This window comes from Scyliorhinus canicula, chromosome 4, assembly GCF_902713615.1.
Source record: "Scyliorhinus canicula chromosome 4, sScyCan1.1, whole genome shotgun sequence".
Lineage (NCBI taxonomy): Eukaryota > Metazoa > Chordata > Chondrichthyes > Carcharhiniformes > Scyliorhinidae > Scyliorhinus > Scyliorhinus canicula.
Genome location: NC_052149.1, coordinates 62,788,178 through 62,813,290, shown reverse-complemented (window position 1 = coordinate 62,813,290; position 25,113 = coordinate 62,788,178). Strand labels below are relative to the sequence as shown.

General features: G+C 43.7%; 1 protein-coding gene across 3 annotated transcripts in view; it reads left to right on the top strand.

Annotated features, from left to right (window-relative positions):
- Nucleotides 1–25,113, top strand: part of fggy (FGGY carbohydrate kinase domain containing) — a 435,125-nt gene that overhangs the window by 136,516 nt on the left and 273,496 nt on the right. For all 3 annotated transcript variants that reach the window (XM_038794356.1, XM_038794353.1, XM_038794355.1), the window contains one exon: nt 19,199–19,314. In XM_038794356.1, the coding sequence (XP_038650284.1) occupies nt 19,199–19,314 (116 nt within the window). The remainder of the gene's footprint in view (nt 1–19,198; nt 19,315–25,113) is intronic.

Sequence of the window (25,113 nt, the reverse complement as noted above, 5' to 3'; positions counted from 1 at the left end):
TGCACGTGATCTGGAACTCATCATGGCAGTCTTGATTTTGGCCTTTCCCACTATTTAACAGGAATCCCCAGATCCACGCCGGGCGCAACTTGGTGGTCAAATAGCACTCCATGTCTCAGATTGATTCATTTAAAAATATTTGACATTGATTTTCATTTATTCATTTAGAACTCAATGAATTTAAGTCTTGGAGAGGATTATAAAAGATACGATTTATAATCATCTAGATAGGAATAATATGATTAGGGATAGTCAGCATGGTTTTGTGAAGGGTAGGACATGCCTCACAAACCTTATCGAGTTCTTTGAGAAGGTGACTGAACAGGTGGACGAGGGTAAAGCAGTTGATGTGGTGTATATGGATTTCAGTAAAGCGTTTGATAAGGTTCCCCACGGTCGGCTATTGCAGAAAATACGGAGGCTGGGGATTGAGGGTGATTTAGAGATGTGGATCAGAAATTGGCTAGTTGAAAGAAGACAGAGAGTGGTAGTTGATGAGAAATGTTCAGAATGGAGTTCAGTTACGAGTGGAGATATAGGACAGAGGTCAGAGGTAGGTTACGCAAAGAGTGGTGAGGCCGTGGAATGCCCTACCTGCAACAGTAGTGAACTCGCCAACAATGAGGGCATTTAAAAGTTTATTGGATAAGCATATGGATGATAAGGGCATAGTGTAGGTTAGATGGCCTTTAGTTTTTTCCATGTCGGTGCAACATTGAGGGCCGAAGGGCCTGTACTGCGCTGTATCGTTCTATGTTCTATGTTCAATTTCTCTCATGGTTGCAAGTATGAAAAAGAACAAGGAAGCTATCTGAAAGTGTTAATTCATGTTCATCCACACACCATTGTTTTTTGCACGATGAACCTAGTTAGGCGTTATGTTGCTAGAGTTTGTATACCAACAGATGACAACATGTGCACACATATAGATTTGTTGGTTGACATTTTAACAACTGGGTGTAGGAGAATTAAACTTGACTAAGCAGCCATTCTGCATTTAAGGATTATGAAGGAAAGGCTTGATTTTGCAAAACAAAATTAATTATGCTTCACAGAAATAGAAATCATATCGTAATTTTCTCCCCTGTCACTACTTTTACTGACATGGCGGGAACATTTTAATGTAGGAGAATGGGAACTTGCGTACAGACTGATTAGCCAGTAAGAACCATGCCTCAGCTACTCTTGGGAAGGCCTGCCAAACTGGGCAATGGAGGAGGCCTCCCCAGAATCAAGGGCTCTGGAGGCTGAAATCTGCTTGTCCCCTCCAGCCCTTGCTGAGAACTGCTGGTCAATCAAAGACTGGTACTTATGAATGGCTCAGCGATGCCACCAGGGAGAGTGGTGGCTGCTGCTGATAATGCAACCACTTGAATCCATCATTTTCAATGGTCTCAGGCCACAGGGGGGTGTTGAAGGGAGGGGATTTCATGGGGGAAGGGGTCAATGGCAAGAAAACAGTCAGTGGCTCTCAGCAGCACTCATTTCCTGATGCTGGATCCCTCAGTTAGGCAATGAGTGACTGATAACGTGGGACTGCACCCAGAAGCATTAATTGCCCACTTAAGGGCCTCAATTGGCAGTGGGCGTGAAGACCGTCCATGAGCCTTTTCCCACCCAGATCTAACTGGGGCAGAGTTAAGAAGGTGTTGTGAACCCCAACCGCATGAGTAAATGCCCCTCCCAGACCCAACTCACTTCAGGGGAGGACATTAAACTCCAGTCGGTAAGTGATGACTAGCCTGAGACCTCTAGCAATGTCATTTTCTAACCACAGTAAGCATATGACAACTGCCTAGATGACCTCAGAGTTTTCATTAGAGCAGCAAGAACTAAAATAAGGATAAAATCTGTAAATAAATTATAAAGGCCAAATGAAACATTCAGGGCTTTTCACAGTAACTTTATTGTAGTGTTAACGTAAGCCTACTTGTGAAATAATAAAGATTATTATTATGATTGTTACCTTTAAGATCTCAGCATGAAAGTTAGGATTTTTGTGAACTATTTAACAGTGATATACAGTAACTATTGCTGGCTTGCCTGAGGCAAATGGATAGAATTCTCCTGTGGACTAATCTCTTTCCAGCACCAGCCTGCTTGGACAAGAGATCCTAATTTACAAACAAAAAATATTTGTCTCTGGTTTGCATTGCATAAACTCTGAGAATCCAATTTTAGATTAACCTCCAAGACAACAGCAAAATATAACAAAAACAAAAACTTGGGAAATCGTGTGTTTCAGCATTTATGAACATGATCCTTATTTGCCGCCAGTGAGAGAGAGTCAAAGTACGATCGGTTATCAGAGCCCTCTGGTTGTGAAATGGTAACTAACACCATCTGTGCTATATTAATAATCAGGTTCTCAGCATCCACCCAATTAAGTATCAACATTTAATCTCACACTGCAAAAGTGCAGGAACTTTCTGTTCCACGTTGACAGTGAAAGATGTTGGAGTTACTGTGGTAAAAAACATTTATGGTCTTGTGTTAAATCTTAGTGATAGCAGTGTCAATGACAAATTGGCTTACCGACCATTTGGGTTACTTATCTCTTCAGCTAGCCATGACTGGTACAGATATTTGTAATTTGACCCGGTGGTGCTGTGCTGGTAATTGGAAAGCTTTTGTGTCCTTTGGCGGCAATAAGGGGAAGACACCAGCTTGCCCAAGTTTCATTGGATTGGAACAAGTAACATTCTTCTTATGATCCCTAACCTCTACAAATACCGTTTGAAAGTATAGTTGGAATCAAATGACATCAAGACAGGATTTCCAGCATTTTTGTTTGAGACAAGGCCACCCTGTAACTGATCTGTTCTCTGTTTGTAGTTCTGATTCCCAATTACTTTCTTTTGCTTTTTCGTGGCAGTTCATTTCTGGCTGCTTTGCTAGCAGGGATGACGATTACTTTATCCGGCAGTAACTGTAACGCCCAGGCAGAAACCATTCAAATATCTGCACATTACAACCATGAGGAAAACATAAATCATCTATAGGCTCATAGACTACTGTGCAGCTTGGTGAGAGATCTGCAGATCCTGTAAATTATTATTGTGTGCATTGTTAGCCAGTCTCTACCTGTAAGAAACCTGATTTAAAATCACTGAAAATAACTCAGAAAATCTTTACTGAACCATTTACGAGTTTCATGAGTGTTCACTAGTCCACTTCTGAGTAAATTAAGTATTTTTACATTAAAGACATGACTACTCATGCTGAGGCCTAAAAAACAAACTTTGCTTGAAGGCCCTCCTCAAATGGGTGCAATTGATAGAAATTTATTGTCGTTTGTTTGATTTCGGAATGTGAGCAGTTTTCTGGGTGGTGTTGGCTTCAGGTGAAATTGTTTTTAAACACGGTTTAAAGATCGCAGATACCCAATTTATGCTTGATGTAACTTATTTTTTAAATTCCCTGTTATTTTGCACTGGTTCAATATACCTCACCTGTTTTGCAAGGAGAGTGCTTGTTGGATTTATAGTCCCTTATCTTCGAAACACAAAACCAATAAATTCAAACATAGTATGGCTGATTATCAAATCTTCTGCCTGAATGTATATCGTATTTTATGAAAACTGTGATTTAATGTTGCAAAAGTTCTTTTAGATTTTTGATATTCTCCAGAGTTTCGAAGAATAACGGGCGGGTTTCTGTGATCCTGAGGCTAAGTGTTGACGTCGTCGGAAACGCCATCGCATTTCCCGACAGCATCAACATGGCCTCAGGTACAGCAATTCCGGCCCCTACAGCGGGGCCAGCATGGCACTGACAACGCCGCTCCAGCTGCTGATCCCGGCGTCAACTGGGCGCTGCAGGGTCTGCGCATGCGCAGTGGCACTGGCGCCAACGCACGCATGTGCAGTGGCTTCCTTCTCTGCGCAGGCCCCGATGCCAAATGGCGTAGGGCTAAAGGGGCTGGCGTGGACGAAAGGAGGCCCCAAGCCCGAGAGGCCGGCCTGCCAATCGGTGTGCCCTGATCGCGGGCCAGGCCACAACGGAGGCCTCCCCTGGGGCGGACCCCGTCGAGGTCCCACCGGCTGAGAGCAGGTTAGAACGGCGCTGGCGGGACTCTGGCTTTTTGCTACGGCCGCTCGGCCCACCCCGGGCCGCGAATTGGCGGGGGGGAGGGGGCCACGTAGAGCGGCCTCCGACCAGCACCACGCCGACGCCAATGGCGCGGATTCTCCACAGAGCTCGGCGTTGGGGCGGGATTCTCTCAGCCCGGCCCCGGGCTGAGAGAATCCTGCCCAACATTGTAAAAGAGCTGTACAGGTAGAATCTGAGGGGCTGTTTCCATTGGCCAGAGAGTGCTTCAATAAAGGGTCAATGTGTCAGGATAAGGGATTAGCCATTTAGGACTCAGAGGATTGTGAATCATCGTAATTCTCTACTCCAGAACCTGTGGAAGCTCAGTTGATGAGTATATTCAAGACTAAAATTAATTTATTTCGGGCATTAAGGGAATCGTGGGATATGGGGATAGGGGGGGAAAGTGGATTAAATGTAGAGGTTCAGCCATAACATTATTGAATGGTGGAGCAGGCTCGAGGAGCCACATGCCCTACTTCTGCTATTTCATATATCTTTATAAATAAATTTATGATTCTATTCTGCTACACAACAGCCTGAATCTTCTAATACTATAACAAACTCCCATTTTAAGATTATATTTGCAGTATTCAGTCACCATGGCAACTGTATGTCAGCCCACTACAAGTCACTGCTTTTCTCTTTGTCACAAAATAAGTTGTATGATAAAAATGGACAACAGCATTTGGCTGATTAACAAGAGGGTTTATATGAAAAAGTGCTTCATGCGTTCATTATTTATGAGGTCAAACTTAATAAAATGGCTCTTTACTTGCCTAATGGAGAATAGTGACAGATTCTTTGAAAACAGAGCTGACTTTGGCTTGGAGCCAAAAGACAGTATTTCCTTTCCTATTTCTAGACAGTTTTGAAATGATCAATAATTAAACCAACTAACTCCAGACTTTAAAATGTGCACCCTGTTCGTCAAAAAGCCCCAGGTATTTTAATTGCTTCATCGACCTAAATTGCATGCAAGTTTAAAAACAAACTATTGTCTGGTTAGTTTTGTGCAGTAAATCAAATTTCACAGCTGTGTGGAATTTAATACATCCTTTAACTAGACTGAATACACTCTCAGCCCCAATGTGGCAGACCTGCTCCTACTGCTTCTCACCCTTACTACAAAACAGTCCTCAGAAGCCCAGTATCTTTTAACTTCTACTAAATTAGCGAATCACCTAAAACAGAACATAAAATGAGACTATAATGTAAAAGCAAATTACTGCGGATGCTGGAATTTGAAACAAAAACAGAAAATACTGGAGAATTCCAGCAGGTCTGACAGCATTTGTGGAGAGAGAAGGGAGCTAACTTTTCGAGTCTGGCTGACTGTTTGCCAAAGCTGGAGAGAACTGGAAAAAGGATCAAGCTTCTTTTGTTGGGGGCGTGGAGCGGTGGTGCTGGATAGGGGGCCGCGATTGGTGGAGATTGTCAAAATGTCGTGGACAGAAAAACAAAAATGAGACTAAATGATCTGAAATCAAACTGCAGCAATATTACAAAACAAAACTGATAAAGTTAATAAACTTATATTGATGATGATGCATCGATATAATATTCTTTCAAAAGGCCTTCAATAAGGTAATATTTGCTGATTCATGACTGTATGACCAAGGTCAAAGCATTTGGAGTCAGTGGACAAGCTGACTCTCTCTCTCTGTATCATGCCCACAAAGGACATAGGTGATAATGGTCTTCCTTGTGATAGGCCATGTTGACAAAGTACTGTATTGGTTTACCATTGCCTTCCACAGATTCTGGCTGACCAAGACGCTCTACCACTCTTACCGCATGCCGTAGGTGAGCAACCTGGTTGCAAAATACAAGACAGAGTGACTGGGAGAAAGTGTGAAGTAGTGGCCCAGGGTGATTAGTGCTGGAACCACTGTTTAAAAAAAAATTTAGAGTACCCAATTTTTTTTTCCCAATTAAGGGGCAATTTAGCGTGGCCAGTCCACCTAACCGGCACATCTTTTGGGTTGTGGGGATAAAACCCACGCAGACATGGGAAGAATGTGCAAACTCCACATGGGCAGTGACCCCAGGCCGGGATTCAAACCCGGGTCCTCAGCGTCGCAGTCCCAGTGCTAACCACTGCGCCACATGCTGTCCTGGAACCACTGTTACTCACAATTTACATAAAAGATTTGAACTCGGGGATCTGAAGTACAATATCAAAATTTACTGACAACATCCAGTGGGGAGTATGGTTAATACTGGGGAAGACTACAACAAAATACACGGAGAAGTTAGCAAACATGCAGATTGGAAGATTAGTTTAAATTTAATGAAGTGTGTCATGCTGCATTTAGGTAGCAGAAATAAGGAAGCCACCTAACTCCACGGAAAACAGGATTCTAAATAGGGCAGAGGAGCATAAGGATCTAGGGACACAGATTTATATGTCATTAAAAGCAGCAATAGCCTGTAGGAAAAACTGCAAGTGAAGCACTGGGACCTGTTTGTAGAAGAATTAAGTGTGAAGGCTGCCATCTTGGTCATAACCTTTTCAGTGATGGGGTTTCTCCTCCACACTAATGGCTCTCTGAGCTGTAGGCCCTCCATATTTTAGCATATTAATAAAGCTTCCACGAATGCCTCTATTTTGATATGCCCTCACCTCCTCTACCTGCTTTAACAACCCTCTCTGCTGTTGGAGCTGCGACCAGTCCATTGCTGTGGGCTCTTGTATTTGATTGACCATCTCGGGAATCTGCCCACCAATTGCTGGAGACGGCCTGTTAACTGAATGTCTCCTGGAAGATTCAAACTGTCAACATGCCTCTGAGAACTATAGGGTTGAGCCCTAGAAATGGTGTGGATGTTGGGGTCCAGAGAATGGAGGGAAAATTCAGCAAGCTTTTTCAACTTATGGGGAAGTCCAAAACTAGAGGCCATAAATACAAGATAATCACTAATAAATCTATTGAGGAGGAACTTCTTTAGTCAGAGAGTGATGGGGATGTGGAGCTTGCTACCACACAGAGTGATTGAGGTAAATAACATGCACACATTTAAGGGGATGCTGGCTATGTGCATGAGGGAGAAAATAATAGAAGAAAATGTTGCTCTGGTGGGATGATGTAAATAGAGTGGAGCATAAAAACCAGAATAGACAGGTTGGGCTGAATGTCCTGTTTCTGTGCTGTAAATTCTATGTAATTCTGTGTAATTGGTACAGTTGGTATCGAAGCTAGTTTACCAACAATGACAAAAATAACATGTACTTACATCCCTTTTATATTACAGGTTTGCCTTCAGAAAGTGCACCACTAGAAGCAACCCCACAATAAAAACACCCAAACATTTCAGCAGTCAGATGTAGCAAAGACATCCTGGAATTGTGTGTTTCACCTATTATCTCCAATTGAAACTTACTGCAGAGGCAAACATAAAGGGCCTACTTCTTACAGTGAGACAGGGAAAGTGTGGTGAGGTGATGAAATAGCCAATGAACCCACCAAGCCTGAGGAAACATTGGCGAGAAAACAAGGGGCTAGGGCAATGGGAAGCTAGCGATTGGAGCTGAAGATTCTGATGACCTCCTTGAGGGGCAGGCAGACATTCCAACTGGCACAGAAATCGATACTTAATTTTAGAACAAGCAAGTCCCACTACGTTCCCACACCATAAAAAAACAATGGGGGGGGGGGGGGGGGGGAGCAGAGATAAGGGGGTGTGGAGGAAGGGGGGGGGGTGGATTGTTTGAAGCCTGGAGCCTAGCCTGCAAGGATGGGAAATGTGGTGCGCAGGGTGACCGAATTAGGCAGGAGTGGAAATTTCTATTTCCCAAAAGTGGGTTGAGATTCAGAGTTTAAATCAGTGGCGTAATTGTGGAATATCTGGCCTCATGACACCCTGTGTGGGTTCCCACTTTTAATATATTTGCATGTGTTAAATACTCAATAGCGTAAATCTATTTTAAATTATGCCCGACCTTCAATATACAAGCAGCGGTGCATGAGGATCTTGCGGCACCCTGTTCTTGAACGTTTAAAGGGGGTGTGCATCAGTCAACTTTGTGCTGACATAAGTGGTTTTCCTTGTTGAACTTTGTTACACAAGGGAAGGTAGCAGGAAAATGCCAAATTCCATGGAAGTTAAGGACCGGCAAGGGCGAGTCGATAGTGAGAATGTGTAGGGTGCTAGGGTGAAGTGGGAACAACAAGGAGTGGAAGAGGGATCAAAGGAAGGTACAGGGCATAAGGTAGAGTCGGGGCATGGAGGAATGGAAGAAGGTAGGACCTGGCATCCTGTGTGTAGTGGGAACAGTTAAGTCAAAGTATGAAAATGATAATAATAATAATCGGTTATTGTCACAAGTAGGCTTCAATGAAGTTTCTGTGAAAAGCCCCTAGTCACCACATTTCAGCGCCTGTTCGGGGAGGCCAGTATGGGAATTGAACTGGTCTTGAACTGCTGGTCTTGTTCTGCATTACAAACTTGTTCTGCATTATAAACCAGCCCACTGTGCTAAACCAGCCTAAAGAGTGGTGTCAGTACTGTCTACATATGGGTCCATCTCAAGGTGTTGGCTGGCAGAGCCCTTCCAGGCTTTGAGTTCACCTACAACATTTAAATTACCCAGCAGAGTAATCTCGGAAATTGTTTACAATGCATTGAAGGGAGGGTCAGCTGAGCCTGCAAGTTCAGCCAGCTCCCACAGAGTGACTAGAACAACACCAAACACTAACATGAACATTCAGTCATGAGGGAACGCAAAACACAAATGCCAGTACATTTAGGTCTCTGACTAAATTTGTCTCAACAAATAACAGAGATGCACTTGTGAATAAAGAGAAATAAGTGCGATGTGAAATCTTTACAAGTGAAATTTAAATTTGAAAACACCTGTGCCATCTTTGTGCTCTCAATGCGTCTTATGCTTCTGACAATGGAGTCAGGCAGGAAAGTTGTGGCTGTGATGAAGGAGGTTCTTTAGCCCACTTGTACTGCTACATTGTCATCTGACAGTGGGTTTCACCATTGAAAAACTTCGCCTTCTCCGTGATCACACATATCTTCCCTGCAAGCATGGGCATTTTAAATTTGTATTGTAATCACAGGAACCAGCAAAAAGCAAGAGAGCGAAGGTGGTGCTCAGTTCCTGTTCCAGTGTCAAGAATCTCACGTCACAGATAGAATTGCACTCAATGATTGCATGTGTAGTATGTTGGATGTGTGTTCCCCTACTTAACTCTTTAACCCATTGCACCTTCCTCCTATCCAGTATAGATCAGGGTGGAGGTGGTCTAGTCATTATCGAAGCCAAACAGTGGGTCAAGATTTTATGGCCATGCTATGGCTAACCTCTCAACTTGCCCATGCAGCTCAGTAATTTACCTTTGACTCTGCTGTTTTATGTAGATCGTCCCCAGAAACTTTGTTATAACTGTCTATGAAGTTCAGTGACATAAATGGGATATTATTGGGAGCAATTACTCTGCCAGGAAGGTTTGGGGTTGGAGGACATCTTGGAACAGGAATAGATCTTTTTTTTCCTAACGTAGTTTGCATTAGATCGATACTGGTGCCACCTGTCAGGGCTGCCATTGTCAGGATGGGTATGGGATGGCTGCGGGGGTTGTATTCATCCAAAATTCTCCTTAAACTTTATGCTAAAGATATGTTTTGCCAGCTTTCAACTACAACATATTGTGAGCTTAGAAACTGCAATTTGTACTTTGCTAAACCATGTGAGAAAACAACGCACCACAATGCACTTTTTAAGCATTAAATTGTGCTTATTACAACAGAACTTCGCAATGCCCTTTTTAAGCGTGTGTTGACTTGCCTGGAACATGCATTCTTATAAAGAATAACATCTTACTTTGCAGGTGCAACATACAGCACCTCCATCTGTCTAAAATTAGGAAACAAATTACTGCAATTATTTGGCATTCCACTGTGCATTTCTGGGTTATTTTGGGAGCTGCTAACTCAGTGATAGAAAAACTGACACTATGCAAAAAGTGGTGCTGGAATGTGATCATTTACAGTTGCAAGCAGAGTTGCAGTTTGATTTCCTTTTCCGACTGGCAGAAAAATTCATTAAAAACACAGGTTTTCATTTCAAGTTGTAAGGATCTGTTTATTGATGAGCATTGTTTATTTTGTGACCATGATGGAGCTAAGTCTAGTTACTGTTTAATGTTTCACAATTTACTCTACAGCAATATTTCTTATTTTCTTTGTCTTATTCTGATTCTTTTCCCCCCCCACATGCCTCTTTGCCCTTCTCATGGACATCTGTGACTCTTCGCCAGACACTCTCTCCCACTTTTAACCAATTCTGGCTTTCAGGTCCTGACTGTCTCTCTTTATTGTGGATCTACAGTCACTTGACACCACCAACATGTTCTGAGGAATTTCTGCCACTTCTGTAAATGGTGGCTCAACCATCCTCATCCATCATCATTCTTCTGTACCTGTCAAAATTTGTTTTCACCTTGAACAGTTATCCTTTTTAAGTATACTCACTTTATCCATATTTACTAGGTTTGTCTATTCACTGAGGTTGTTGAAAGCACTTTTTTCAAATCCTAATTTTTGCCTTGATGCTGCTTCCTACTCTTGGCAGACTTGAGAACATTTCACATGCTTGACTCAACTCTGGTTCTTCCCTTCTCTTCTTGGTCTTATTTTGCTCTATCTGAAGATAGGTTTTCCACTGACATCCACTGCTAGTGCACTACTTCCCACAACAACGACTTGACGCTCAGTGCCAGTAAGGAACCTATTTCTTTCTCCCAGTTTCTCTATCTCCATCGCATTGACTCTATTGATGCCATTGTGCACACCAGAGCTTTCAAAGATCTTTTGTTTTCCTCGGCTGTGAATTCAACTCCAGCCCCTTCTAATTTCCAGTGCTTCTACCCTCAAATTTAAAAATATCGCACTTGTGTTAAATTACCTTGTGTTCTCGACCTATAGTACTTCTTCTGACCCGGAAAACTCCAACTTGGACCGAAAGCAGCAAACAACAGGCATTTATTTGGCCCTTGCTGGGCCACCTTGCCACCTTCAGAGTGACATGGCCACTAACAAAACCACTGTTGCACCTATATTAGGTGATGTATGGTAGGACCTGTACTACAGGTACATCGGTAGTCCCTGCCTGCTGGCTCCACCCAATAGGCGGAGTATAAATGTGTGTGTCCTCCATGCTGCAGCCATTTCGCCAGCTGCTGTAGGAGGCCACACATCTTAGAGCAATAAAGCCTCAGTTGTATTCAGCTCTCGTCTTTGTGCAATTGATCGTGCATCAGGTAGCTCAAGACAACTTCTGCTATAGTCAGTGCCGTTACTATGCTTACACAGTCCATGTAAGTACCAGAACTAAGCTCCACATTTTTCAGACCTGTACCCGTAGGTTGCCATTCTGATATCAGCTGAGCAGCTCTACGCTGATTGCGGAGATCTGAAGCATCTCTGTAGGGAAGAATTAGACCATCTAGAAATTCACTGGACAGCTTCTAGGTATGTTGGGAACCAAATGGATATTTTTCTTTCATTTAATGTTTTAATTTTGTCCATATCGATTTTGAAAAATCAGCCTTTGGGGGAAATAACATCATGAAAGAATGATTTCATTTGTTAAGGGAAGGCTTCAATACATGCATGCCCAGTTGGTCAGTCCCAAAATGAGATTCCTCACACTGAATAGCACTCAAACTGCAAGAACTAAACCTGGAGTAAATTTAAACTGCACAGCATTTGTTTTCTCCAGAAAGAAGTCAAAACATAAGGGTTTATTACTTACAAAAGAGAAAATGCTGGAAAATCTCAACAAGTCTGGCAGCATCTGTAGGGAGAGAAAATAAAAGTCATCGGACTCAAGACGTTAGCACTTTTCTCTCCTTGAGATGCTGCCAGACTTGCTGAGATTTTCCAGCATTTTCTCTTTTGTTTCAGATTCCAGCATCCGCAGTAATTTGCTTCTATCCAGGGTTTATTACTTGGTTGATTTGATAAACACAGTGGCATAAATTTTTATGATAATGAGCGCTCGTCGCCCAGCATCCAGAGTTACTCCAACAGGCTCGCCTCCATTTTGCTCTCAAGTGAGTGTTGCTTGGCAGCAGGCTGGAGTCCTTTCCTCACTTGGACCAAAGTCCCACCTTGGAGTGCTGTTGCTCGTTTTGGTGAGTGTGCTTTACACTCAATTGGCTCTGTTTTATTACCTTGCTCTAGAGTCGCCAGGTATCTTTATGATACCACCACGAGGTTCAAGTTCAAGTGCTGATCAATAACTCAATACACCAGTTAGTAAGGTTCAAATCAAAACACATTTATTATATACACAGTCAATCGCTACTCATGCATAAATACTACAAAACTAAGCTACTTCTACCACTACAGGCCAATACTTATCTTCTGGAAAAGGAACCCACTGGGTCAGGGAACAGTGGCCTCTTGTTCGGTCCTGAGACTGCAAGCTTCCAGCTGGTATGGACTAAGGTTTAGGAGCGCCTATCTCGTAGCGTGTGTTGACTGGAGACTTACTTGTTTGTGCAGCTGCGAGGCAGGTCTCTGTCAAGGGTTGTTTCGAGCTGCTGGGAGACCCTGCCAAGAAGGACGAGTTGAACTTGGGGCCTCTAATTTATAGGCCCCAGGGGCTTCGCACCCTTTTGGGCGGACCCCGTACCTGACTCCAATCGATTGGATCACGTACCAATCGATCGGTTTGAATTCCCCAATACTGGAGCTGTTTCCTGATCACTGGGCGGTCCTTGGGTGCTTGTTAGCCTCTTTTGGCTTGGACTCCTGCTGGCGCCGAGGAGTCTGGCTTTACCTTGGTCATCCTTAATTGTATCTATTGTGCCCAGGAATTGCTCATTTAATATGTATGGCTGCTGGTTTCAGTGCTGTCTGCTTTCTGCAGACCGAATACACAGAAGAACTCTGCAAACTGCTTGTTTTCTGATACTGTCTGTTTTTCCCTGAGTTCTTTGCGAATCTCCATTTTAACTCGGGAAGTGGCCAACCCAGGTGGCTACAGTGCCAACAGCTCTCCAGCACAATCAGGCACAGCGCTGCATTGGCTGGAAGAGGTACTGCAACATCATGCCTGAGACTATATCCCAGAAACCACAATGCCAGTAAGCACCAGGGGTCCCAGGGAGGGGAGGATAGGGGATGTCTTGCAGGTGGGTTTGGGGGGGTGTTTGCAATCTCATGTTCAGAGGTAAACTGGTGAGGGGAGAGAGGGCTGGAGGACATTGGGCTTTAATTGAGGCATGGGTGGGCTTCTCATCTGAGGTCCTGTTCACCCGCTGTAAAATCCTGGAGGGAATTCCGTCCATGCTAGTATACAGTCCCCCTCCCATCCTGCCTCAGAACACGCTGGGAGGGGAGCATAAAATTCTAGCCAGTGTTTTGTTTAGATTTTAAAATATTAATAGTTTTTTTTAATCTTATGATTTTCTTTATTTGTTTGCCTCCTCTTTATCTCTACATCGATCCAGACACGTGTTCTTTTCCGGCAGGGAAACACCTCCACAGATGCTCTCATTGACCAGTGCCCTGGGATATGACCGCCCCATTAGATTTCCCTTCTGCCCACACATTGCCACTGAATATGTCAGTGCAACTAACTGTCCACTTCAAATATTTGTGACTGTTGCGAGGTAAATTATTTATATATGTGAACAGCATGTGTACCATATATTTGGTCTCAGGACACGTTCCCAAAGGCTTATTTCAGAGAGTAGGCTCCAAGTTACTTGTGCATGTGAGCGTAAACCCAGCAGATAAATATAAGATACAGCAATAAATAAAGATACAGTGCTCCATTAAAAGAGATTAAAGTAATCCACCCATGTTTCTCAGTATCCAACATGATAAATAAAGCTGGAATCTCTGATGGTATTGATTTGTGATAGTTTGTCTTTACTCAGAGGAAATTAATTTTAAATCTATAATACTGCAACAAAGGGTGTGGAATAAAATTGTTCTATTTTGGCATAATTAGTTTTGATTGGTTAAATTTTATGATTTATGGAGTAACCTGCTAACTGTGGCTTTGTTATAAAGCAAACTTTAAAATGCACAATGAATCAACCATGCGGTGTTAAACAGATCAAAAAGCATTGTTGGAACTGCCAAGATTTATAGTGCGACTATTTTAAGGTGTATACTGTATTCCATTGTGAAACCACTCGTTCAGAGGAGCTTTCAAACTAAAGGAGGAGAAATGTGCAGTTGGGAGCATTTTCAGGATAAAGTATTTCTCTGTATCTTGGTATTGCTAAAAAAAAATTGGTAGAGAATTCCCACATTCCGAGAGATTCCGAGCAGTTGCATTGAAATTTGTTTTCCTGTAGAAATCTTTCAAAATCTCCACAGCCAACCATTCTTAACTTGACAATTGATTTTGAGGTAGATTCAGCACGAGACAATTTTGTGATCAAAAGCTTTTATTTTCTAACAGTTGTGCTAATCAGACACAGGCCTCATTCTTACTTAAATATGTCCCACATTGAATTGTAAGATGTTTCTGGCCTCACCATTCCTATACACTAGCTCATTCACATCAAATGGGTACCGCAGTCTGCTGGCCTTAAGAATTTGGATCATTTGAAAAGTCCTTGGCAAGTTTGATTTCTTTTGTTTATGTTTTCTCATACTGCAGTTTCTGCATTATTCTAGCTGCAAGAGTTCTTGCACCTTTCTGCTGTCGCCTTTTGGCAATGCAAGACTTATCCTGCAGATTGTTTTTTCCCAAAGTGTTGTTGGTGTCAACAGCTGTTTTCTCAGCAGTGACCACAATGTTTAGGAGCTGCTTTCCGTAGTCTTCCAATGGCTTATAGGTCTGAAGGCAGAAGTTCAGGTGGAGGGAGGAAGGGCAGGTGCACTTGCCTCGGATTCAACCTGGCATAAAACGGAAATTGCTGGAGAAACACAGCAGGTCGAGCAGCATCTGTGGAGAGAGAAAAACGTAGAGTTAATGTTTGGAATCAAATGACTTCTTCAGAAACAAGTAGAAACCTTATGTCCCTTTCCAACATCCTCCTCACCTTTGAACATCCTGAGCTGTGGCATCAGTCGAACATAACAACCGTGGAATCCTTGCCTTCTCATAGTCTCATCCCCTTCATACATGATACATGAGAACTGTCACCTGTTTGTATGCCTTCATACATGATACATAAGAACATAAGAACATAAGAACTAGGAGCAGGAGTAGGCCATCTGGCCCCTCGAGCCTGCTCCGCCATTCAATGAGATCATGGCTGATCTTTTGTGGACTCAGCTCCACTTTCCGGCCCGAACACCATAACCCTTAATCCCTTTATTCTTCAAAAAACTATCTATCTTTACCTTAAAAACATGTAATGAAGGAGGCTCAACTGCTTCACTGGGCAAGGAATTCCATAGATTCACAACCCTTTGGGTGAAGAAGTTCCTCCTAAACTCAGTTCTAAATCTACTTCCCCTTATTTTGAGGCTATGCCCCCTAGTTCTGCTGTCACCCGCCAGTGGAAACAACCTGCCCACATCTATCCTATCTATTCCCTTCATAATTTTAAATGTTTCTATAAGATCCCCCCTCATCCTTCTAAATTCCAACGAGTACAGTCCCAGTCTACTCAACCTCTCCTCATAATCCAACCCCTTCAGCTCTGGGATTAACCTAGTGAATCTCCTCTGCACACCCTCCAGCGCCAGTACGTCCTTTCTCAAGTAAGGAGACCAAAACTGAACACAATACTCCAGGTGTGGCCGCACTAACACCTTATACAATTGCAACATAACCTCCCTAGTCTTAAACTCCATCCCTCTAGCAATGAAGGACAAAATTCCATTTGCCTTCTTAATCACCTGTTGCACTTGTAAACCAACCTTCTGTGACTCATGCACTAGCACACCCAAGTCTCTCTGAACAGCGGCATGCTTTAATATTTTATCGTTTAAATAATAATCCCGTTTGCTGTTATTCCTACCAAAATGGATAACCTCACATTTGTCAACATTGTATTCCATCTGCCAGACCTGAGCCCATTCACTTAACCTATCCAAATCCCTCTGCAGACTTCCAGTATCCTCTGCACTTTTCGCTTTACCACTCATCTTAGTGTCATCTGCAAACTTGGACACATTGCCCTTGGTCCCCAACTCCAAATCATCAATGTAAATTGTGAACAATTGTGGGCCCAACACGGATCCCTGAGGGACACCACTAGCTACTGATTGCCAACCAGAGAAACACCCATTTATCCCAACTCTTTGCTTTCTATTAATTAACCAATCCTCTATCCATGCTACTACTTTACCCTTAATGCCATGCATCTTTATCTTATGCAGCAACCTTTTGTGTGGCACCTTGTCAAAGGCTTTCTGGAAATCCAGATATTCCACATCCATCGGCTCCCCATTATCTACTGCACTGGTAATGTCCTCAAAAAATTCCACTAAATTAGTTAGGCACGACCTGCCTTTTACGAACCCATGCTGCGTCTGCCCAATGGGACAATTTCTATCCAGATGCCTCGCAATTTCTTCCTTGATGATAGATTCTAGCATCTTCCCTATTACCGAAGTTAAACTCACTGGCCTATAATTTCCTGCTTTCTGCCTACCTCCTTTTTTAAACAGTGGCGTCACGTTTGCTAATTTCCAATCCACCGGGACCACCCCAGAGTCTAGTGAATTTCGGTAAATTATCACTAGTGCATCTGCAATTTCCCTAGCCATCTCTTTTAGCACTCTGGGATGCATTCCATCAGGGCCAGGAGACTTGTCTACCTTTAGCCCCATTAGCTTGCCCATCACTCCCTCCTTAGTGATAACAATCGTCTCAAGGTCCTCACCTGTCATAGCCTCATTTCTATCAGTCACTGGCATGTTATTTGTGTCTTCCACTGTGAAGACCGACCCAAAAAACCTGTTCAGTTCCTCAGCCATTTCCTCATTTCCCATTATTAAAACTCCCTTCTCATCCTCTAAAGGACCAATATTTACCTTAGCCACTCTTTTTTGTCTTATATATTTGTAAAAACTTTTACTGTCTGTTTTTATATTCTGAGCAAGTTTACTCTCATACTCTATCTTACTCTTCTTTATAGCTTTTTTAGTAGCTTTCTGTTGCCCCCTAAAGATTTCCCAGTCCTCTAATCTCCCAGCAATCTTTGCCACTTTATATGCTTTTTCCTTCAATTTGATACTCTCCCTTATTTCCTTAGATATCCACGGTCGATTTTCCCTCTTTCTTCCGTCCTTCCTTTTTGTTGGTATAAACCTTTGCTGAGCACTGTGAAAAATCGCTTGGAAGGTTCTCCACTGTTCCTCAACTGTTCCACCATAAAGTCTTAGCTCCCAGTCTATCTTAGCTAGTTCTTCTCTCATCCCCTTGTAATCTCCTTTGTTTAAACACAAAACACTAGTATTTGATTTTACTTTCTCACCCTCCATCTGTATTTTAAATTCCACCATATTGTGATCGCTCCTTCCGAGAGGATCCCTAACTATGAGATCATGAATCAATCCTGTCTCATTACACAGGACAAGATCTAGGACCGCTTGTTCCCTCGTAGGTTCCATTACATACTGTTCTAGGAAACTATCGCGGATACATTCTATAAACTCCTCCTCACGGTTGCCTTGACCGACCTGGTTAAACCAATCGACATGTAGATTAAAATCCCCCATGATAACTGCCGTACCATTTCTACATGCATCAGTTATTTCTTTGTTTATTGCCTGCCCCACCATCTCGTTACTATTTGGTGGCCGATAGACTACTCCTATCAGTGACTTTTTCGCCTTACTATTCCTGATTTCCACCCAAATGGATTCAACCTTATCCTCCATAGCACCGATGTCATCCCTTACTATTGCCCGGATGTCATCCTTAAATAACAGAGCAACACCACCTCCCTTACCATCCACTCTGTCCTTCCGAATAGTTTGATACCCTCGGATATTTAACTCCCAGTCGTGACCATCCTTTAACCATGTTTCAGTAATGGCCACTAAATCATAGTCCTTCACGATGATTTGTGCCACCAACTCATTTACTTTATTCCGAATACTACGGGCATTCAGGTAAAGTACACTTATGTTGGTTTTTTTACCTCTGTTTTGAATCTTAACATCTCCAGTTTTATTCCTTTTGTTATTACTGGGCCTATTCACTGTGCTCCCCTCAGTCACTGTACCTTGTACTGTCGCCCTTATGGATTTCTGACTATGTCTTCTCTGCCTTGCACTTTTCCCCTTACTTCCTTTTGTTTCTGTCCCTGTTTTACTACCTTCCAACTTCCAGCATTGGTTCCCATCCCCCTGCCACATTAGTTTAAACCCTCCCCAACAGCTCTAGAAAACACCCCCCCTAGGACATCGGTTCCAGTCCTGCCCAAGTGCAGACCGTCCGGTTTGTACTGGTCCCACCTCCCCCAGAACCGGTCCCAAAGCCCCAGGAATTTGAATCCCTCCCTCTTGCACCATCTCTCGAGCCACGCATTCATTCTATCTATCCTGACATGAGAACTGTCACCTGTTTGTATGCCTTCATACATGATACATGAGAACTGCCGCCTGGATAGCTTCAACTGAAGCTATAAGAAAAACTACCCAGGAGAGTGATGAGGGGTACCGTCACTTAGTCTTATACTCACAGCCAGCAGCTCAGATACACATGCTGTGAGGCCCTTAAAAGGTAGCATTAGAGTCGTGGTCAGCAGATGGCAAGTGACCAGGCATGAATTGTTCATAGCCGTGTCAGGACGAATGAGTAGCACATGTGCCAACCCGCAGAATGCGAGGTCACAGACAAGTCCTGCTGCGGGGGACACAGATGAAGATTTTGATTGGTTGACATAGAGACGAATGCTTATGATCATGCACTAATTGAACCAATAATAGATCCAAAATACTCCTAGCTGGTGCTCTTTTTAAATGAGTGCAGAATACTCTCCTTTACATTATATTTTATCAACAATAGCTAAAGAATCCCTCTGTAATATTAAATTGGCGAGCAATGTATTCAAATTGTATTAATGAATCAAGTAAGACTCGATGGGCCGAAAGGCCTCCTTCTGCACTGTAAATTCTATGATTCTATGTAGGCAGTTACTGTTTCCTTTGCTTTTTATCCTAGATCTCTATGTACGTTGGTTTGCAAGTGGACCTACTCTGCAGAATCAGGCTGGAGTGACTGCTTCTGGAAACGGATTGGACTTGGAGATTTAACAGTCAACAACCACTCCAAAATAGGTATGCAATAATAGCTGTTACCATATATGTGTTTATTTGGACAGTTTGAAATGGGAAATTTTGTACTTGGGAGCTGTTTATCATATAATGCAGATTTGTGGCTTGAAGCTGCAGCTATATATAGTTCCAGTAATCAAACCAAATTCCTGGCGTCACGCCTCAAGTACAGGGGGTTCTCTGACACATTTGTGTGAGGTTGTTTCAGGCTTCCTCCAGCTGGCTGACCGAGAGAATATTTTGCATTAGTTTCAGAAGACACTGGTCTGAAGTATTTTGGATCCATTAATGGTTCAATAATCTCAGGGTAACCTAACAACAAAATAAACAAAATGCACTCAGCCAAATGAGTATTGGGAATCTGGTTGTTCCAACCCAGCACTCCCATTGGCTGACATTTGTGATGAACCTATGAAAAGTACTGTAAATCTGCCTCGACCAATTAGAATGTAAATGAACAAATTAGAATCTAAATTGAAAATATACTGGTCTTCCAATCAGAATAATATGTTGCCAATGTGATCTTACACAGTTTAACTCATCAAGGACTTTAACGTTTGATTTTACCTCATGGCTAGGCTGACTAGGAAACTGCCATTGTGTTTTTTTATCGTAGGTGGTGTACTTTGCTATGAAAATTGTGCAGCCAACGCAAGAATAATTTTACTTCACTTTCTGACTCGCAGCCATTTTCAGTTCCCTATGTGTAGCCCTGTGTGATGTGGATGGAATTTTTTATCTCACAATATTTTTCCTGCTCCTAGTATGTCTTGCATTCATATTGTATCTAGTGGAACTCTTCATCAGAAGAAATTTAAGTAATAGTTCTATCAGAAATGTTAACCAAGCTTTCTTCACTTATCATAGAATCACCTAATTGTTATGGCACAGAAGGAGGCCATTCAGCCCATCATGTCTGCACAGGCCCATCAAACAAGCATTATGACTCGGTACCATTCCCCTGCCTGTTCCCCGTACCCCCACACATTGTTCCCATTCAAATGATCATCTAATGCCCTCCTGAATGCCTAGAATGACCCTCCCTCCACCACACTTCCGGACAGTGCGTTCCAAACCCGAGCCATTTCATAGAATTATAGAATTTACAGTGCAGAAGGAGGCCATTCGGCCCATCGAGTCTGCACCGGCTCTTGGAAAGAGCACCCTACCCAAGTTCAACACCTGCACCTTATCCCCATAACCCAGTAACCCCACCCAACACTAAGGGCAATTTTGGACACTAAGGGCAATTTATCATGGCCAATCCACCTAACCTGCACATCTTTGGACTGTGGGAGGAAATTGGAGCACCCGGAAGAAACCCACGCACACACGGGGAGGATGTGCAGACTCCACACAGACAGTGACCCAAGCCGGAATCGAACCTGGGACCCTGGAGCTGTGAAGCAATTGTGCTATCCACAAGGCTACCGTGCTGCCTTTGCTGTGTGAAAAACTTTTTCTCACATCTTATTTGCTTCTTTAGCAAATCACTTTAAATCTTTGTCCTCCTGTCCGAATGCTCTCTTACTTCATGATGTCCTGCATTGCGGTAGTGATTTGCATTATTAGACGAAGCATCTGCCATTAACACCTTCATATAGAGTAGTAAAAATGGTATCAAACACTGTCAGAAAATTACAAGGAATTATTTGTAGTTTATTTAATGAGTGGAGTCACAAATTTAGCTTTCGCAGTTGTAATGAGAGAAGTATGTTTTTATATTTTTGTGATTATGTTTTCTGTGTTGTTAATGAAAACTCTATGTATGTGTTTGTGTGTCTGTGAGCGAGACCAGGGTTAATTAAATCAGGGGACGATTACTTGAGACAGGTGTGGGGTCTAAGAGATGAAAAGTTAAAAATGGTAGGTTTGTGAATTTGTAATGAGAATGTGTTTGAGTTGCCAAGTAAATGGGATGGATCTGAAATTTGCATTGTGAGATAAGTGAGAAATAGATTTTTCAGCTATTACATTTTAAAAGGGAGTTCAGAGGTAAACAGGAATATTTGCATCTTACAGTGGTTCCGTGAGTAAACAGGAGAAGGTACAGTAAATTGTACTGACCTGAAAGTAGAGGCAAAATAGGAAACATGATTGAAATATTTTATGTTTGGAGAAGTTGAGTTCAAAGAGGTGTTTGAGAAAATGGAACCTGAGAAGAAAGGAGAAAATGGTATTTAAGGAAAGGGATGTTCAAATGAGTTGGTGCAGCTTTAGGGGAAAGCCCTGAGGATAAGGTCCTTTCTGTGGGATGCTGAGAAGCTGTGGAAGTTTTGAATTAGAGGCAGCCACCCAGTGTTAAGCCAGCAGAGGCAGCTCGCCATTAGTCAGTGGGGAGGATTTTCTGGTCCTGCCATTGGGGTTTCCTGTTGAATGCACTCCTCACTGCTGGGAAACACATGGCAGTGGTGCGCCATTGCCAGGTCTGGAGATCCCTTCAGTGTGAATGGCCATAGAATGTCAACCATTGTTTTAGGAAACAGTTTGTTTTACAGAATCACAGAAAAATACAGTGCAGAAGAGGCCTTTCGGCCTATCCAGACATAGAGTCATAGATGTTTACGGCATGGAAAAAGGCCCATCGGCCCAGTTTGTCCAAGCTGCCCAGTTTCTATCACTAAACTAGTCCCACTTGCCTGCATTTGGCCCATATCCCTCAATACCCACCCTGCCCATGTAACTGTTTAACTGCTTTTTAAAGGACAAAATTGTACCCACCTCTACCACTGCCTCTGGCAGCCTGTTCCAGATGCTCACCACCCTCTGTGTGAAGAAATTCCCCTCTGGTCTTTTGTATCTCTCTCCTCTCACCTTAAACCTATAGCCTCTAGTTCTAGACCCCTCACCTTTGGGAAAAGATGTCGACTAGCTACCTTATCTATGCTCCTCATTATTTTATAGACCTCTATAAGATCACCCCTAAACCTCCTTTGCTCCAGGGAAAAGAGTCCCAGCCTATCCAGCCTCTCCTTATAACTCAGACCATCAAATGCTGGTTGCATCCTCGTAAATCTCTTCTGCACTCTTTCTAGTTTAACAATATCCTTCCTATAATAGAGTGACCAGAACTGAACACAGTTTTCCATGTGTGGTCTTACCAATGTCTTGTACAACTTCAACAAGACGTCCCAACTCCTGTATTCAATATTCTGACCAATAAAACCTATCATGCTGAATGCCTTCCTCACCACCCTGTCCACCTGCGACTCCACCTTCAACGAGATATGAACCTGTATCCCTAGATGTCTTTGTTCCGTAACTCTCCCCAACCCCCATTCCATTACTTGAGTAGGTCCTGCCCTGATTTGATCTACCAAGATGCATCACCTCAAATTTATCCAAATTAAACTCCATCTGCCATTCATCAACCCACTCGCCCAATTGGTCAAGATCCTGTTGCACTCTTATATAACCTTCTTCACTACCCACTATGCCACTAATCTTGGTGTCATCTGCAAACTTACTAACCATGTCTCCTACATTCTCATCCAAATCATTTATATATATCACAAGTAACAGTGGACCTAGCACTGATCCCTGAGGCACACCGCTGGTCACAGGCCTCCAGTTTCAAAAACAACACTCCACAACCACCCTTTGGCTTCGATCGCCAAGCCAATTGTATATCTAATTGGCTACCTCACTCTGGATTCTGTGAGATTTAACCTTTTGCAACAACCTACCATGCGGTACTCTGTCAAAGACCTTGCTAAAGTCCATGTAGACAACGTCGACTGCACTGCCCTCATCTACCTTCATGGTTACCCCTTGAAAAAACTCAATCAAATTTGTGAGACATGACTTTCCCCTTACAAAGCCATGCTGACTTTCCCTAATTAGCCCTTGCATGTCTAAATGCCTGTAGATCCTGAGCAGGTTTCTCTGGTGATTTCTGGTGTGGCACGCCATTGGGATTCTCCCTTTTGCCGGCTGGTCAATGGGGTTTCCCATTATGGGGCAGCCCCACGCTGCTGGGAAACACCCGGGCTGCGGCAAAATGGAGAATCCCAAAGGTGGAGAATTCAGCCTTCTGTCCCTCAGAATACCTTCTAATCACCCAATACAGAAGCACGGCTCACCAGCCTGTAGTTCCCAGGTTTATCCCTACAGCCCTTCTTAAACAAGGGCACAACATTTGCTACCCTCCAATCTTCAGGCACCTCTCCTGTGGCTGTCGATGATTCAAATATCTCAGCTAGGGGGCTAGCAATTTCCTCCCTTTTTTTTAAATTTAGAGAACCCAATTATTGTTTCCAATTAAGGGACAATTTAGCGTGGCCAATCCACCTAACCTGCACATCTTTTGGGTTGTGGGGGTGAAACCCATGCAAAGACGGGGAGAACGTGCAAACTCCACACAGACAGTGACCCAGGGACGGGATTCGAACCCGGGTCCTCAGCGCCATAGGCAGCAATGCTAACCACTGTGCCACCGTGCTGCCCTACAATTTCCTCCCTAACCTCCCACAACAATGGGATACATTTCATCAGGTCCCGGGATTTATCTATCTTGATACTCTCTAATACCTCCAGAGATTACAACCTGAGAGGTCCTGCTTTTTACTCTACTGCCTACCTCCCTAAACTCTTGATGCAAGACCCCATCCCTCTTTCTACCTATGTCATTGGTACCAACATGCACTATGACCTCTGCCTTATCACCCTCCCCCTCCAGGATGCTTTGCAGCCGTTCAGTGACATCTCAGACCCTGGCACTAGGGAGGCAACACACCACCCTAGACTCACATTGACAGCCACAGTAGTGCCTATCTGTTCCCCTGACTATAGAATCCCCTATTACTATTGCTCTTCTCTTTCCCCCCACCCCTCCTGTACAGACAGGCTGCTTCTGGTGCCAGAAGCTTGGCTCTGTCTGCACTCCCTAGAGGAAACAGCTCCCTCATCAGCATCCAAAATGGAATACCGAGCTCTTCTACTGAGGCCTCCTCCTTCTCCTGCATCAGCTGGTAAATAGCCGAGATCTTTCCTTCACCGACCCACGCTCCCAAAAGCACCCTATCTTGCACCCGCCTTGGCGGCAGCTGCGGAAACTCCGCCACCTGCCTCTTAACAAATGCCCTGACCTGCATATACCTAAAAGCGTTCCCAGGGGGGAGGTTCCACTTCGCCACCAGCTCCTCCAGAGTCGCGAACATCCCATCCAGGAAGAGGTCCGCAAACTGTCTGATACCTGCCCTGTGCCAACTCCCAAATCCCCCACCCGTTCTCCCCGGCGCAAAACAGTGATTGCCCCGTATCGGGGCCCAAACTGAGGCCTTCACTTCCCCACATGCTGCCTCCACTGTCCCCAGATTTTAAGGGACGCAACCACCACCGGACTCGTGGAGTACTTTGCCAGGGGGAGTGGAAGTGGGGCCGTCACCAAAAACTCCAGACTCGTACCCGCACAGGACGCAACCTCCAATCTCTTCCATGCGTCACCCTCCCCTTCCGTCACCCACCAGCGAATCATCGCCACGTTCGCCGCCCAATAATATCCACACAGGTTGGGCAGCGCCAGGCCCCCTACCTCCCTTCTTCGCTCCAAAAATACCCTCCTTACTCTCGGGGCCTTCCGCGCCCACACAAACCCCAGAATCGACTTATTCACCCTTCTGAAAAAAGCCTTTGGGATCAATAGGGGGAGGCACTGGAAAAGAAACAGAAACCTCGGGAGCACCGTTATCTTAATCGACTGGACCCTGCCTGCCAACGAAAGCGGTAGCGCGTCCCACCCCTAAACTCCTCCTCCATCTGCCCCACCAGCCTCGAAATGTTAAGCCTATGCATGGCTCCCCA